The sequence below is a fragment of the Pristiophorus japonicus genome, chromosome 2, assembly GCF_044704955.1.
Source record: "Pristiophorus japonicus isolate sPriJap1 chromosome 2, sPriJap1.hap1, whole genome shotgun sequence".
NCBI lineage: Eukaryota > Metazoa > Chordata > Chondrichthyes > Pristiophoridae > Pristiophorus > Pristiophorus japonicus.
In genome coordinates, this window is record NC_091978.1 from 135,087,170 (window position 1) to 135,105,501 (window position 18,332).

Genomic DNA, 18,332 nt, shown 5'->3' on the forward strand with positions numbered 1-18,332 from the left:
CTACTACGTTTAGATGCTTAATTCGAATCTCAAATTGGAGATTTTCAGAAGATAAGCATGTCTCTCTAATCTATGGCATCTTGTGCTGCTGCTGTTGCTCCTATCCACTGTTCAAACAAGCACCAGATGTCTGAAATGGCTGCCAAGCAATTAAATTTAATATTTTCTCAAAGAGAGTATCTGTAACTTAGTTTTACAGTGTGTTACAGTTTTCTCTCTCCGATTTGTGTAACAGGAGGAAAGCAAAGAACAATGTCAAGTTATAAATATAACAGTGTATTGGCAATGGATCCACATGCTCCTGAACATGCATGGCTGAGAAGCCACTAAAAGTATGGAAACAGTTTCATTGTCTCCACACAATTCCTTATTGTGTTTACATATCGGCACAGAGAAAGAAGGAAGAGAAAAACATGCTGGATACAGGAAAAATCTGATCATAATCTGGAACCACTTGTTTTGAGCACGATTTGGAAAAATGTCATTTTTTTGTATCAATCTGCAGGACTTATTTTGGAATAGTGAAATAAAAAATGCTGAATGGTTTTGAAATTAATGATATCGATAGTCAAACCACTTTAAATGGATAAACAGCACTCTCACTGCATTTACATAACGGTGTTATAGACTTACAACATACAACAACGTTCAATTAACCACAATACACTTATAACCGAGCTTTGTAAAAAAAGATATACCTTCTTTTTCTACCGAGTCAACAACTGCATTGACAAGGTGTATTACAGTCACTATGGAAGCTTGTAGGAGGATTGGGAAGGAGTAGATTGAAATAAATTTACAATTAGTACAAAGACTTAAAAGACATTCATATCATCTTTATTGTAGCTTGGCTGTTTAAAATACTTATTTTAAAAGAAAATACAGCCAGAAGTGTGTTTCCAGTAACAAGAATATTTCACATGCTAGTTGTTTCATTATGTTCTGATCCAATGTCAAATATCTGATGGATCTACTTAAAGTTATGAGTATTTGGTAATCAGTTTTCAGCTTACTGTCACCATTTGTATCTGGTTACTCATTGACAACAGTTTTGTTATGTGTAAATGTATTGGGGATGGTGTCTTCGTAATTGCCCCTGTGGGCTTCTCAAAAACGTCACAGAAAATGGAAGCAAGCACAATTGCAGTCTTAAAGGCACCGTTCCCCATCGGCTCAGAAACAGTCTATCAGCGAATTCAAGTATGCTACAGTGCCTATTTATGTAAGAGTTAAAGACATGTGTGAGTTAAAGTAAACATTAGTTTTAAAATATTGATTCCTTAGGGCAACGTTGTGTGTTCTGTGGTTTCTGCAGCTATGTTGTTATTTGGCATTGTGTTTTGGCTCTTGTGGTTGCAGGAACCCAACGAGGATAAATTCTTATTTTGAAAAAATAGTTAATGTCTCAATTCCTATTTATACGCTGGAAAATTTAATTGTGAGACACTCCAGCTGTAAGCAATTAATACCACATAGATTGCTATGCAGTTCACCTACAAAGCCCCATGTTGACATTTTCAGGAACATAACTGGAAACAGACTTTCTTGGTGATCGTTGCTTACTTTACAAAGGCTTTCATTCAGACTAATGCACTCCATTAATCATAATGTGCCACAGAATTCAAGCAGGACAATGAAAACTACCACATGTACAATCTATCTACTTTAGAATACACTTCCAGTTTCTTGCTGAAAGATTGTAGATTAATTTATATTTGCTAACAAAATTCTACACAGTAATGAAAGAAGCTTTAATTCGATCCTCGATAAAGTTAAGAGAACTACTGGAAAATGACATGGGAGCACCTATGAAAATTCTTGACCAATAAAATTGATTAAACTGAGAAATACATAAATGCAATTTTATACATTGTCAGAAAACTTCCCACATTTCCAAAATAAATCTGCATGACTTTTTATAATTTATTCCTGGAAGCACGGTCAGCTACGAAAGGTTCCACAAACACAAATCTCAGGAGTGGGAAGAAAGAAGTAAAAACGTCCCTTGCTCATCTGTGCCACATTAAACTGAAATTAGGACTGACACAAGTTCAGACGTTTATTTCGCTGCACCTCAAACTGCAACACTCAGATCTTCCATCAATCGTCAGTTTAGATCTGAATGGCTAGTGGTGTCTTTTAGACACAAATGGAAGTCTGCTGTTTGTACCCAATTTTCTGAGGTTAGTTCATTTACAATAGGTTGTGATACAGATTTAGATGGGTGCAGGAAGTACGCTAAGTGTGAGACTTTAACTTCCTCTGCCCAGTGGAAATGCGATAGTAGCAGAGTTAAAATGGATGTAGTAGACTTACTGCCCTCTTCCCGCTGCACTGCCATATTTCCCGGGGGCTTCTGCTGATCAGCTGAGGCACTTGCATGAATCAGGCAGGGGCCTCATTAATCTACGTAAATCGGGGATTTATGATGTACACAGGACCTCAATCCCATTTTAATTGCCTACTGGACATTCTGCTCAGTAAAACCCTTTTAGTTAACTGCTAAAATGTGGAGCCACACAGGCAGCTCCACACTCTCTAATCTTCAGCTCATCCAAATCTCTTCTGCCAACACCAAGTCCTTCTCATCCATCAACCCTGTCCAAACTGACCTTCATGGCTCACATCTAGCAAAGCCCCAAATTTAAAATTCACAACTGTGTGTTTACATTTCTTCTTGGCCTCACTCCTCCCTAAATTCTAACATCCGTCAAACTCTATGTTCTTCTGACTACAGCCCTCCATTCATCCCACTATTGGTGGTTGTGCCTTCAGCTGTTTAGGCTCCACGCTCTAGAAATCCCCCCCTTAACCCCTCCGATAATATCCTCGTTGACCATCTTTTGGTCACCCTTCCCAATCTCTTTTTCTGAGGCTTAGCGTCTATGTTTTTTTCCTTACACCTCTGTCCTTGGGAAATCCTTGGGATGTTTTTCTATTTTAAAGGTCCAATACAAATGTGAGCTGTTGCTGTAAGAGTCCTATGTTAAATAAGTTTGGGCAGTCTCAATCTTAATTGACAAGAGCCAACAGCACCAAGCAATCTCTAATTTAGCACTAATTGGCAATTCAGTCAGAGAGGCCATAGGAGGGCAGGTGTGGGAAATGGAAAAAAAAAACATGACATTGATGCAGCAGGGCGTGCTCTTCTGAGGTTGGGATAGAGCAGAGGAAGCTATACATTGCATCTGGTTGACCTGGAAATGCTTGCTGCTGAAACTGAATACTGGAAATGGAAAGAATTACATAAATATACATCGAATTTACAGCACTGAAATAGGCCACTCTGCCTAACTGGTCTATGCCGACATTTATGCTTTACTCAAAAAGAATTCCATTCCTCTGCACTATCACTCAACTTACACACAAAATATAAAGCACAAGAAAGTAAAAACAAAGTGAGGATTGAGGGTGCAGCAAAGGAGGAGAGCAGCGAGCTTTTCCTGCTACACAAGATAATCTTGGGAGTGATCATACAACTTGGGATGGTCAAACAGATCTGGCAATGGATGGTCACACTGACTGCTTACCATTAGTGCTTGAGCTGGTGTTCCATAAATTTGCGAACATAAAGATGGCTTTTGTATCTGAGGGAGTGGGCGAGCATCCAGGATCTGTTGGGGATGAGGGTGTTTAAAGTGAGGGTGAAATAGTTGTGAAGTAGTGACTGAGTCATCATGAATGGCAGGCCTAATGAAGGGGAAGGGGTAGTTTGTGAGACTACTTATGAGAGTATTAGGGAAAGGGGTAGTTTTTTTTCCAAGTGACAAGTAAGCGTGGCAAGAGTTTGGTGCTAAAATTCTAATATCTAAAATACGACCACGTTCAGATGACATGCCCTATATAGTACCATATATTTTAATCTGTTCACCATTCAGTTTTTAATACAGGTGGAATCTCCATTATCCAGAACCCTTGGGGACCTGGCCTGTTCTGGATAAGGGATTTTTCCGGACGAGTGATTTTTCCGGTCACATTAAATTGGATGGTACAGGTGCTGAGCAAGGAGATATCAGGGCTGGCTGGCTTGCTTGGGGCTGGGAGTGCGGCAGAGATCATGGAGGGGGGGGGGGGGCGGGTGGATCGCGGGGTCAGGCCAGCAATTGCGGGAGTCAGTAGCAAGGAAGGACTTCAATTTGTTCATGTCGGAGTTCTGTGCATGCGTCACCTGGTGGCCGAAAATGATTCTGGACGAGGGGTGGTTCAACCTGTACACTTATTTCAATCCAGATTTAGCATAGTAAATAAGATTATATTATATATATAATCCTGCACAGGTGCAATTAAAAACAAAATCAGTAACTTCCATAGATATGCAAGATGTACAAGACAGATTTACTTTAAATCCAATGTTCACCGTTTCCTCCTTTCCTGGAGGTACTGACTTGCTCCCTGGGATATGGCTCCCCAAGCACCATTCAGCCTCTGGTACCTCACTCAAGTGGCTATGATTATGATTCATGTGTGACTCTTAGTAGAGACTGCTGGCAGACTATCCAACTGTGGAGGAAATTACACGAAGCCAAGCCTGATCTTGTCCTCCCCTGGCATCCAAACATGCACTTGCAACATAAGTGCAGCCCCGAGGGGAGTAAGAGGGGAATGCTCCGCCCCATGCGATTTTGGTCCCCTACTCCAAATTTGCATGTGTGTCCATGCCATTGCTAAATTTGGTGAGCCTGTTTTTTTTAAAAAAAAAAACAGGCGTTAATTAGGGGCTTAACATTTGCTGAAGGACCTCTCTGTAAACTAATTTTACAATGAGTGAAGCAGAGTCCAGGACTCAGAATCCTTCAGCGGCTCCTTTATTTTTTTTTTTTTAAAACACATTTAAATTAAAATGAAACCTTACAGTGGAGTCAGGAGGGTGAGTGCTCCCCCGCCTCCAGTCATTATGATTGCCCCCGCCCTCCCTCCGTTGCCCGCTCCAATTCCCCTCCAGAGACTTAACTTTGGGTCACTGCCAGCGAGCCAAGCAGCCAGAGATTCAGCATTTCTAATGTGCGAGCTGCCTGTGAAGGTGTGACAAGCACTAACAACTCATGCATAAAATGTCAATGTGGCCCTAATCCCAATTTCAGGCCAACCTTGGGTCTTTTGGTTGAAAACAGACCTGGAAAAATGTCTTGAACCTTATTTCTGAGTCTCTGTAATCGCAGTCATGCTGAACATGATGATAAAAATATCTACTTGGAAGGTCCTTGGTGGAACCTCTGGAAAATTGGCAAACTAATGGCAGGAGATCAGGAGAAATCTGCAGAAATTCAGGCCATCTTTATTAGTGCTCTATAATCCTCTTAAATCAGAGCATTGCAAGGTGACGGCTAAACTAAAAGAAAATCGGGTGGAGTGTAAATTGGACTGCCGTCTCGTTTTTGCCTGTTTATGCACTACTGCCAAAGACCAATTTCACTACCCTAGACTTTGGGAAGTACAGAGTGCACTCAAAATTCTTTAGTTCATTTTGGATCACTGCCATGCAGATGAATCTCATTATAATCTTGAAGCTAACCTGCAATTTACAAACAAATGCATTTCGGGCACAAGAACGATGGGCCGAATAGCCTCCTTCTGTGCTGTATCATTATATGATTCAGAACTTTGTGTACGTGCTTTATGAAGTCACAATTTTGATATTCCAAGACTGACTTGCAATCTTAAGGTGCAGTCTCTTCATGCAACAATGTTCTACAAAATTATACATTGGTTTCTGGTGTGAATTTCATAAATAACATACCCAGTACTAAAGCAGCATGTGATCGCATCACCGTAGGATATTGCAGCTTAGCCCAAATCTAATTAGTGGAGCTTGTACCAGCAACTGTTGGCTTTTTGAGCTAATTCAGGAAGTTCCACCTCCCCTCCCCCACATGCTCCTTTGTACTACAGATGCAGCGTCCCGAATCCAGAACCCTCGGGACCGAAGCCATTCTGGATTTTGGAACGTCTTTCTGACGTCACGAATCTGGAAACACCCGAGCCCAGGTTCGGGTATTTCCAGATTTCGGTACGTCAGAAAGAGTGGGGGGGGGGGGGGTGCTCGTCGACGAGCTGTTCGGGTCGCCGGGTGGGGCCTCGCCGCCCAAGAGACGTTCGCGTGGACCCCGCCGCCGTGAAGCTGTTCGGGCGGGGTCCCGCCACTGTGGAGATGTTCCTGCGGGGCCCCGCGAAGAGATATCCCTGCGGGACCCCATGAAGAGATATCCCTGCGGGACCCCGCGAAGAGATATCCCTGCGGGACCCCGCGAAGAGATATCCCTGCGGGACCCCGCGAAGAGATATCTCTGCGGGACCCCGCGAAGAGATATCCCTGCGGGACCCCGCCGAGGAGATGTTCATGCGGGGCCTCGCCGTTGAGGACCTGATTGGGCAGGGCCCTGCCGCTGTGGAGTTCCTTGTCTGACCCAAGGTAGGTGGGATTGGGGAGCCGAGGTAAAGGGGAGGGAGGGGGGCCGGGGCAAAGTTGCGCCGGGGCAAGGTCGGGCCGCACGAAATCGGGGCGGGCAAAGTCGTGGCGAAGTCGGGCTGGTGGGGCTAACTCGGTTCGCCGAGGCTGGGGGGGGGAAGTCCGGATATCGGAACATTTTCCGGACCACCCTGCCACAGATCGGCCCGGTGTCCGGATTCCAGAACATTCTGGATTCCGGAACACCGATTTTGGAGGCCGAACCTGTATTAACTTCTGTCACACTTATATCTTTTACTTCAATAAAGCACAGTAACTGAACAAGACCCTAAAAAAGACATTTAGTTAATATTCATTACAATTTGTTTTTTTAGAGGCAAGAGTAAGAATCCACATAGGAAGTGTTAAATACATAGTTCATCAGCACTTTATAGCTACATTACATCACATTTTATTTGCGACTACTTTTTGCTAAAATTAGCGTTCAGGAATATCCACTCCCAAGAGTCAAGTAATATCTCATCAGATAACTACAAGTTTTTTTAAACTCCTGCTTTCATTGGGAATCAATAACCAACTGTGAAGCTATCATTCAATATCAGAGAATCCCATTTCTCTCAAGAACTTCTTCCATTACTGCTGTAATCGAACATGCAACTGAATGCTTGTTAAATCCTGTTCGCACTCATCAGAGACCTGACCCAGATGGGAGCTAAAACCACAGCCCCTAAAACATTCTCCAGAAATAGTGACATCCAAAGATTAAGATGGAAAGATGGAGTTAGAAGTCACTTAATTAGTATGTTTTTTCAGTACGCAATAGGCTGTATTTGGATTTTTAAGAAGGCCCAATGTTAGTAATAATGGAACAGCCAATGAAACTTCAGCTATTAATTGCAGAAAAATATAGAACTTTGTCTTCAGATGACTGCTTTGATAAACTATATGCATTGAATTTCAGTAAGAATTAAGTGTCCTCAAAGAGACAAACTAGTAATAGTACATAAGATTTTGATGTTGAAATTCTTACCATTGTCATCACATGATTCAGACTGGAAAGAGCTAAGAGACTGCACTTCTGAGATGCTTCCACGGGTGTTAAAAGGATGACAAGCACTGTCCTCAAGTGGCTTCTTTGATAGACAAGGATCAAGATCCACTACTTTAGCTATAAGTGAACAAAATAGATACGGGTTTTTAAAAAATCTGCGAACCAGCAAAAGCACTTGTGCTTTCAGCAACTATTAGAACTCTTTTAGGAGTGGATTTAAAATGCATGCATTCAGAAAACAAATTTAAGAAAGAGCTACAAAAAGTCAAATGCGTCTATTTATATATCAAATAGTATGTAGGGCCAGTAATATTTTTCACACAAGTGCTACCACACACAAAAGCAGAAATACTCTTGTCAGGTTTTAAACTGCTAATGGCTACCTAATGTTTTCTAATTTACTGGCTATTTAATTGATATAAACAACATTAATTGTCAGTGCAAGGCATAAAATAACTGGCTGTAGTGAGGTGCTGACATAGCATTGTGGACCAATAGAACAGTTAAATATGGTTAACACCAAATTTTGCCCACACGATTTACTCCCAATATCATCGAATGGGGGTTGACAATGTAGGGGAAAGAGAAGAAAGGAAAGAAGGGTGGCAAACTAAATAGGCAAATGAGTTAAATCAGGATCTTCTCAGACTCTTGTTAGCAGTCAGTTATAGTACATTTATATTACAGAACAGTTACAGGAAGTAGTTCTATAACACCAATTCTAGGTTTTGAGCAGAAACTGGTTCATTTATATTGCAGGATGCTTTCTTCAGCAGTCAATGAATTGTGCAATGAAATATTAGTTCTTGATTATGTATCTTGCCTGATGGCTGGGAATGCTCCATACAAGAAAGCCAATATAAACTCACTTCTCTGTCCTATATGGGTGGGTTCTGTCACAATAAATATAGCTGTCTCTCTCTATGAAGAAAAGCCAAGTTCAACTTATGCTGTTATTACGTTGCTCACAATGCTCAATAAAACCATCTCATTTGGTTGCTGCACAATCTCTGGTGTCGGTAGCACCACTCAGTTTACTGCCAATAGCAGAGCTGTCTTCAGTAGCAAACCAGAATATAAACGCATTATTCGAATGTTGCGAGCAGAAAGGCACAATAACAGGTCACATGCTAGGCCAGCGATCGTGTATAGTAAGAAGAGTTCAAGGGAAAAGTAAGAGGGAGAAAAATTGGCTGATTGAACAGTGGGATTTATAATGATTACATTAAAATACTTACCGTCATAATCATAGTCCCAGCTGGGTTTCTGTATGGAATCACAGTCTGAAGGAGAGTTGGATGGAGGAGGAGGAGGTAGGTTTGGAGCAACGCTGCATACGGCCACGGTTTTCCGGTGGCCATGCGTAGAGTCTGGGTTGAAGGTGCTGAACTCTGGATGCTCTGGAATAGCAGATCCTTCAAAAGAATTTCGGTCAAGGTTATTTCTAGAGTCGCTTGGAATACTAGGAGTATAAGAGATTGGACGAACAGGCACCTGTGGTGGAATATCTGAATAGATTGTTTTACTAATTTTAGAATCAAAGTAGTTCTTCTGCAAGAAAGACGTAGCAGTTCCGATGTGTTTCTCGGTAGCGTCTTTACGATGCCTCTTTTTACAAATCTTCTTACGGAAAACAACAAAGATTAAAACAAGGATGAATATGGTTGCTACGAAGACTATAATTCCAATAACTTCTTCTAGGCCAATATTCCAGGGTGTAGATACATATTTGTTAACTACAGTATCGTCACAAAGTTTTCCAACAAAGCCATGGCTACAATTGCAATTGAAGGACCCGTATGTGTTTTCGCACCTGCCTTCGTTAAGACAGGGATTTTCATGACACTCGTCAATATCGGCCAAGCACCTAGGGAAATAATGAAAATAAAATGGAAAGTTGAATTCCTTGGAAGAAAAATACTGAAAAGATACTATACATCTGAAGGCGCAGATATGGAAAATACAAACCTTTCTCCACGGAAACCAACTTCACACTCACAGACAGGGCCATCAAGGCTATCGATACACCTGCCATTATTTTTACAAGGATTATCTTTGCAGTAAGGACCCATCTGACACCTAAAATCAATACAGATTAATTAACAAAGATGCTGTAACTCATAGGAAGCACCTCCATGTGGCAGTTGATTATTTTTCAGTTTTGTGGACAGGTTGAAATTAAAAGGGGAAAAATTCAACTTCAGTGGGAGCTCAAAGCAGACGGTGGTGGATCAGCTGCCCATTATCCACTCCGCTGATTTTCCTTTCCATTGAAGAATGCGGCTCCACCAAAGCTGAATTTTACACCTCATGGATCAAAACTTCTAGTCGGCCCAAAAATTGCGATAGGAGGCTTCCCGAGGACGGATACCTCTGACCTGAAAAATTTCTACGAATTTACCTGGTGGTCTGGGAGGTTCAAAGACTTGTGGTCCTGGGCCTCTTTAAGATCACATGGGCTGACCCAACCAATCAAATTAGGGGTAGTCCCATTCAAACTTGTGTTGAGCTGATGGAATCACAAGTATGAATGGGAATACCCCCAAAAACACACACTTAAAATAAATGTTAAAAACATCACATATTTAAAATTAAACAAAATGGAATTTAATTATTTATTTAAAACAATGTAAATTTTTTGAAAAGTAAATTTACATTGTTTTAAAGGCACTAAAAATAAATATACCCTATTTAAGATGTTTAAATTATTGAAAAAAATGTATTTTTCTGTCCTTTAAAAATCTTACGCTGATAAAAGTAAAAGCAATCCTTACACCTGCTTTTATCAGTCGTAAGTGTTATGTATTTAACCCCTTGCAACCTGTATTACACTACCACCAGAGGGCCTACCTGTTGGAGTCCCAAGGGATCCCAACATCCCTTGGGAGCACTGTATATAAGCAGACCACCCACGAAGTACTTGCACTCTGGAGTCTTATTAAAGGAGCTACGGTCACACTTGCCCATTGTACACAGCACTCAGTTTCATCCTTTATTGTGAACCTATCAATTGGCGACGAGGTAATGAACAACCGCGCGAATATGCAAAGAACAGTTGGTATCTTGGAGAAGTTCTCAGAAGGGGATGATTGGGAGGCCTTCATGGAGACTCGACCAATACTTTGTGGCCAATGAGTTGGAAAGGGACGAGAACGCTACCAAACGAAGGCGATCCTCCTAACTGTCTGTGGGGCAACAACCTCATGAAGAATCTCCTAGCTCCGGTAAAACCAACAGCTAAATCCTATGACGAATTGTGTACGCTGGTCCGGGAGCACCTAAATCCTAAAGAAAGCGTTTTGATGGCGAGATATCGGTTCTACACATGTCAACAGTCGGAGGGCCAGGAAGTGGCGAGCTATGTCGCCGAACTAAGGCGCCTCGCAGGACATTGCGAATTTGAGGGATTCCTAGAACAAATGCTTAGAGACGTTTTTGTACTGGGCATCGGACATGAGGTAATCCTATGCAAACCGTTGACTGTTGAAACTCCAAATCTAAGTAAAGCCATAACGATAGCCCAGGCATTTATGTCCACCAGTGACAACACCAAAGAGATTAATGCAGAGTAAAGAAATTTCGGCCAGTATTGTGCACAAAGAAACGTCGTTTTCAAGCAGGAATATACATGGCAGAACGTACACGCCGACTTCCGCTGCCCGACGTCAGTTGATCCAGAGTCCGCCATCATTCATTAATGCGAGGCAATTAACACCTTGTTGGCTCTGTGGAGGTGATCATCGGCCCCATCAATGCCGCTTCAAGCACAATGGGCCCAAGTTTCCACATGATTTGCGCCTGATTTTTAAGAGCAACTGGTGGAGAACGGACTATCTTAGAAATCGCAATTCTCCACATTTTTTTTTCTGCAGTTCTAGTCAGGTGGAACAGAATTTTTTCTTCAAAAGGGGGCGTGTCCGGCCACTGACACCTGATTTGAAAGTTTCCACAGTGAAAACGTACTCCAAACTAAAGTAGAATGGAGCAAGTGAAGATTTTTGTAGAACTGAAAAAACCTGTTCTACACATTAAAAAATCAGGCGCAGGTTACAAATTAGGCGTCCAGAACGAGGTGGGAGGGGGGGGCGGAGGGAAGTCATTAAATTCTATAATAAATCCTTACTTATACTTATACAAATAAATCCAACCTGAATAAACATTTATAAGCAAAGAAAAGATTAAATAAACCATCTTCCTACCTGTGTGAAAGTGCTTCAGGCAGGCCTTTCGGGACCGAAGGCTGAACGGGCCGGCCCGAGACTTCGGGCAGGGCCCGTCCCCAGCACCAGATTTACAGGTAGGTGGCGTTGGGTCGGGTCGGGTCGGGTCGGTTCGGGGGGGAGAGAGAGAGGGGGAGAGAGAGGGGGAGAGAGAGGGGGGGGGGGAAGGGAGAGGAACGGAGGGAGAGAGAGAGAGAGAGGGAGGGGGGGCGGAGAGAGAGAGAGAGAGAGAGAGAGGGAGGGAGGGAGGGAGGGAGGGGGGGGGGGGGGGGGGGGGAGATCAGGTCGGGTCCAGTGGGGGGGTCGGGTCGGGGGGTGGGAATGCAGGTCGGGTCGGGTCCAGGAGCACGGGTTGGGTCGGGTCGGGTCCAGTCGGGGAGCGGGAACAGGAGCAGGAGCGCGGGGGCGCGGGTGTCTGGTCTGGTCCGGAGGCAGGGAGCGGGTGTCGGGTCTGGTCTGGTCCGGAGACAGGGGGGGGGGGGGGGGGGGGGAAGCGGGTGTCGGGTCTGGTCCGGAGGCAGAGCGGGGGAGCGGGTGTCGGGTCTGGTCCGGAGGCAGGATGGGGGGGAGCGGGTGTCGGGTCTGGTCTGGAGGCCGGGGGGGGGGGGGGGGGGGGGGGGGGGGGGAGCGGGTGTCGGGTCTGGTCCGGAGGCCGGGGGGGGGGGGGGGGGGGGGGGGAGCGGGTGTCGGGTCTGGTCCGGAGGCAGGGGGGGGGGGCAGGGAGCGAGTGTCAGGTCTGGTCGGGGGGGGGGGCAGGAGCTGGCCGTGGGAGGAGCCTTATTCATGCAGCCCCAGTGAGGCCATTCAGCCAGGGCTAGGGGCTGCGTGCTTCGGGCCCCTCCCACACAGTTCGGCGCCTGGAGCTACTGCACTTGCGTGCCGACTGTAGCGCGCATGTGCAGAGGTCCCGGCACTGTTTTCAGCGCAGGGACCTGGCTCCGCCCCCCCACAGCTCGTGCTGGCTGCGCCGAGGGCCAGAGGACCTGCAAGTAAGTGGAGAATACCGAGGATTTTTTTAGGCGCACTTTGTGACGCGAAAAACGGGCGTCCAGGTCGGGACTGCGCCGTTCTAGGCGCGTGTGGAAACTTGGGCCCAATGTGTGCAACGGTTTCAGAACAATGGGACACCTCCAGCGAATGTGCAGGTGAGCTACAAACCCTGCAAACCACGTCGCAGAGAAAGATCGATCCACCATGGATCAGGCTGAATTGGAGACTCATACCGAGGAGGCCAAAGTGTACGGGGTACACACATTAACCAAGAAATGTCCACCAATAATGTTGAAAGTTGAACTAAACGAAATTCCTGTATCTATGGAACTGGACACGGGTGCGATTCAGTCCATAATGAGTAAAAAGGCCTTCGACAGGCTGTGGGGCAACAAGGCACACAGGCCCAAGCTCAGCCCCATTCACACCAAACTAAGGACTTACACCAAGGAATTAATCTCTGTAATTGACAGTGCAGAAGTCAAAGTCTCCTATGATGGAGCAGTACACAAACTCCCGCTGTGGATTGTGCCAGGGGATGGCCCCACATTGTTTGGCAGAAGTTGGCTAGGGAAAATCCGCTGGAACTGGGACGACATCTGAGCGCTTTTGTCCGTCGACGACGCCTCACGTACCCAGGTTCTGAGCAGGTTTCCATTGTTGTTCGAGTCAGGCATTGGGAGCTTCTCGGGGGCGAAAGTGCAGATCCATTTGGTTCCCGGTACGCAACCCGTCCACCACAAGGCACGGGTGGTACTATATATGATGCGTGAGAAAGTGGAAATTGAGCTGGACACGCTGCAGCGAGAAGGCATCACCACGCCGGTGGAATTCAACGAGTGGGCTAGTCCGATTGTCCCGGTACTTAAAGAGGACGGCACGGTTAGAATTTGTGGGGACTATAAAGTAATGATTAACCGTTTTTCGCTACAGGACCAGTATCCACTATCCAAGGCAGACGACCTATTTGCGACCCTGAATGGAAGGAAGACGTTCACCAAGCTGGACCTCACCTCTGCCTACATGACGCAGGAGCTGGAGTAGTCTTCGCAAGGCCTCACCTGCATCAACACGCACAAAGGTATCTTCATCTATAACACATGCCCATTTGGGATTCGGTCGGCCGCGGCAATCTTCCAACGGAACATGGAGGGCCTGCTAAAGTCGGTTCCTCGCACCGTGGTTTTCCAGGACGATATGCTGGTTACAGGTCGGGACACCATTGAGCACTTGAAGAATCTGGAAGAGGTTCTTAGTCGGTTGGATCGCGTGGGGCTCAGGTTGAAATGCTCGAAGTGTGTTTTCCTGGCGCAGGAGGTCGAGTTCTTGGGCAGAAGAATCGCAGCAGACGCCATCAGACCCACCGACGCCAAGACGGAGACCATCAACAACGCGCTGAGACCACAGAACGTGACGGAGCTGCGGTCATTCCCGGGACTCCTTAACTATTTCGGTAATTTCCTACCTGGGTTAAGCACCCTGCTCGATCCCCTACATGGGGAGACGACTGGGTATAGGGGAATTCACAAGAGGCTGCCTTTAAGAAAGCCAGGAATCTGTTGTGTTCTAACAAACTGCTTGTCCTGTATAACCTTGTAAACGATTAGTGCGAGCTTGCGATGTGTCGTCATACGGGGTCGAGTGTGTGTTACAACAGGCTAACGAATCGGGGATTTTGCGACCGATCGCGTATGCATCCAGGAATTTGTCCAAGGCCGAAAGGGCCTACAGCATGATTGAAAGAGAGGCTCTGGCGTGGGATTACGGGGTAAAGAAATGCACCAGTACTTATTTGGCCTCAAGTTTGAGCTTGAAACTGACCACAAGCCGCTCATATCGCTGTTCTCTGAGAGCGAAGGGATTAACACCAATGCCTCTGCCCGCATCCAAAGATGGGCGTTCACGCTGTCGACATACAACTATTTAATCTGCCACAGACCGGGCACAGAGAACTGCGCTGATGCTCTCAGTCGGCTGCCATTGCCCACCACCGGAGTGGAAATGGCACAGCCAGCAGACTTGCTCATGGTAATGGATGCATTCGGAAATGAAAAGTCCCCCGTTACGGCCCGCCAGATCAGGACCTGGACCAGCCAGGATCTTTTACTGTCCTTGGTAAAAAAAACTGTGTCCTCCATGGGAGCTGGTCCAGTGTCCCAGCGGAGATGCAGGAGGCAATTAAGCCGTGCCACAGGCGCAAAGACGAAATATCCCTGCAGGCGGACTGTCTGCTGTGGGGTGATCGCATGGTCGTGCCCAAGAAAGGCAGAGAAGCGTTCATTTGTGAACTGCACAGCACCCAACCTGGCATTGTAATGATGAAAGCCATAGCTAGATCCCATGTGTGGTGGCCCGGCATCGACTCAGATTTAGAGTCATGCGTACGCCAGTGCAACACTTGCTCTCAGCTGAGCAATGCACCCAGAGAGGCACCACTAAGTTTGCGGTCGTGGCTATCCAAACTGGGGTCGAGGATCCACGTGGACTATGGGGGCCCATTTCTAGGCAAAATGTTCTTGGTTGCCGTGGATGCTTACTCAAAATGGATTGAATGTGCAATAATGTCTGTAAGCTCGTCCACTATTGAAAGCCTACGAGCTATGTTGGCCATGCACGGCCTGCCTGATGTCCTAGTCAGCGACAGTGGACCGTGTTTCACCAGTGCTAAATTCAAGGAATTCATGACCCGCAATGGAATCAAGCATGTCAAGCCCGCATCCAACGGCCTGGCAGTTCAAACCATCAAGCAAAGCTTGAAACGCATGTCGGAAGGCTCCCTGCAGACCCGACTATCCCGAGTGCTGTTCAGCTACCGCACCAGACCCCACTCACTCACCGGGGTTCCCCCAGCCGAGCTGCTCGTGAAAAGGGCGCTCAAAACAAGGCTCTCTCTTGTCCACCCTGATTTCCATGATCACGTGGAGGGCAGGCGGCATCAACAAAGTGTGTACCATGACCGCGCAAATTTGTCACGCGATATTGAGGTCAAGGACCCTGTGTTTGTACTCAATTATGGACATGGTCCCAAATGGCTCGCTGGCACTGTCATAGCCAAAGAGGGGAATAGGGTGTTTCAGGTCAAATTGGCCAATGGACTACAACAGCTACGAACAACCGGAAGAAGATACCACCAACTTTGACCCTCCAACACACACACACACGTGGCAACTGACATCATGGTTGACCAACAAAACCGAACTCACCATTCCCAGCAGCCCGGCAAGGCCAGCTGCCCAACAGTCCAGTGAAGAACTGACCAACCTACCCACATCCGCATTTGTACTGAGACGATCGACGAGGGAGCGAAAAGCCCCAGATCGTCTCACCTTGTAAATAAGTGTATATTGACTTTATGTGGGAGTGATGTTATGTATTTAACCCCTTGTAACCTGTATTACATTACCACCAGAGGGCCTACCTGCTGAAGTCCCAAGGGATCCCAGCATCCTTTGGGAGCACGGTATATAAGCAGGCCACCCATGAGGTATCTGCACTCTGGAGTCTTATTAAAGAAGCTAAGGTCACATTTGCTCATTGTACACAGCACTGAGTTTCATCCTTTATTGTGAACTCATCAGTAAGAATTTCAAGGGCATTTGCTGGGCAGAAGTTGGGCAAATAGCCCAACTGTCCACCAAAAACAAAGGGGAGGTGCCCTCTGTGCACTATTTGCATCAACATTGTTGTGTTGTTTATCAAGGATGCAGTCATGATTTTGCTAAAGATAATGCAGAGAAAAAATTGACTACATATATTCTAAATATCAGAAATATAATGAATACATTATTGTGCCAGAATCATCTCTAAAATTTATTAACTAATGTAGTCAGTTTAAAACTTAGATAACAGCCTCCAAAACATACACATGTGCTTTCAATCTCGGTAATATATTTTAAACTCAATGTACTTCAATAAATGTCAGGAAAAGATGGTACCAGCTTATACATTTTCAGTTTAACAAAATACTTTGCCCAATTTACAATTTCAATTAAAATTCTGTCTAGGATATGACAGAAAAACTAACCTTTGTCCTGTATACTGTCCTCTACATTGGCAGATATAATCATCATTCACTGGAATGCAAGTTCCACCATATAGACATGGGTTAGAGGCACAAGGGCTAACACCAACCTCACAATGAATACCCATAAACAGAGGCGTACATTTGCAAAAGTAACCTGTAAACATAGAAGTTCACGTAGAATGGGTAACTAAAGACAATTAAGGAATTAATAAAACTACCAATATTAAAACTGTAATAAGAAATAAAGTATTCTCAGCTATCAGAATTATATATTTTTTTAAATTATCATATAGCAATAGTTGCCAATACCAATGTTGAAATTATCTCCCCTAACATCCAAAAATCTGGCCTTCCAATACATTAAAATGCAATTGTCAACCGATCTAAATTTTCAATGCTGCTCATTCTTTTGACATTGAGTAGCAGCTGGATTTTCTAACAAGCCCACTATCCAGCAAATAAGGTGACAACAGCCAGGATACAAAAGTAGAGGTCACTGTTCCATGTGAATTTTTAAGTCATCTATCACCTCAGATAAAATGAAGTCCGTTAATCTTTCGCCCAGCAAAAACCATAAAACCACTCGTGCTCTAAATAAACAGAGGTCACAGACCAAGCTCCATATTGTCTGCAGATCTGTTTAGTGCAGAGCAACATCCAGAATTCTGAGGTATTGCTATATTAAATGCTTTCATAGAGCTTATTAGTTGAAGTTCCTTGTTCACTTATGTGGTGTTATTAAGAACATTAACTTTTATAATATTAAAATCTTCTCGGAGGTAGTTGAAATTTTAATACCTTGTAAAAAAAAAATCTGAAAGGAGAATGGTTGTTTGTATTATGATTGATCTTCTGAATAGATTGGCATATTTTATTCGATGTGCAGAATGTAAGACCGGTTTATTCATGAGGAAATGGATTTCTGCTCTGTGACTATTTAATTCAAGCGTCATAAAACTAGCAGCTTAAATCAGATCCAAAGCCAATGTCACATACTAGTGATCTTAAGTATATCAGCTGACCTTTTTATACATTCTGACTGTAGAAGACTTCGGGGACAAAATTCAGAGTCTCAAAGAGACCAGTTAGTGCCCGTTTGCGGCGACCATTCCGAAAAATCGAATGGCCGCCGCTTTGGGGTCAACAGGCCGACCCGACCTAAATTCAGGTTGGGGATTTTTTGGCCTGGATCCCACCAGTGAAATAAATAAAACAACAATAAAAATAAAGGGGAGGGCCCACTGCCTCAGCCACAGTTCAAGAATTTTTGACGGCCAACTTGCTGATTGGCCGGCAAAATACTGGCCCCGGATTTGGTCAGGCCGCAAATGGACAGCCTGGTACCCCAAAACGTTCCCTGGATTCCCAGTGGCCAAAGCTAAAAATTAGCCAGAATCTCTTCCCTTTAACGGAGGGGAGAGAGTGTGGTGATGCACACGCGCTGTGACGTCACCAAGTGATTGACAGCGGTGGGCAGATCTTCCAACCCATTTTCAGCCAGTCAGCCTGGCTTTGAGTCTAAGGCCCGCCCCCATTATGATCCATTTCCTGCAGGACCTTGAAAAAAATTCAAAGTCCTGAAAATGGATCGACTCCATGTATAGTGGCAAGTACCAGCTAAAAACTGGTGCACCTGAACTT

General features: G+C 45.0%; 1 protein-coding gene across 7 annotated transcripts in view; it reads right to left on the reverse strand.

Moving 5' to 3' along the window:
* fat1a (FAT atypical cadherin 1a) overlaps nt 1-18,332 on the reverse strand; it is a 227,293-nt gene that overhangs the window by 5,112 nt on the left and 203,849 nt on the right. For 4 of the 7 annotated variants that reach the window (XM_070869564.1, XM_070869536.1, XM_070869526.1 and 1 more), the window contains exons 23-27: nt 16,692-16,845; nt 9,426-9,536; nt 8,696-9,324; nt 7,437-7,574; nt 699-758 (exon numbers count right to left, since the gene is read on the reverse strand). In XM_070869564.1, the coding sequence (XP_070725665.1) occupies nt 699-758; nt 7,437-7,574; nt 8,696-9,324; nt 9,426-9,536; nt 16,692-16,845 (1,092 nt within the window). The remainder of the gene's footprint in view (nt 1-698; nt 759-7,436; nt 7,575-8,695; nt 9,325-9,425; nt 9,537-16,691; nt 16,846-18,332) is intronic. The other 3 variants (XM_070869574.1, XM_070869545.1, XM_070869585.1) reach the window with 2 other exon arrangements.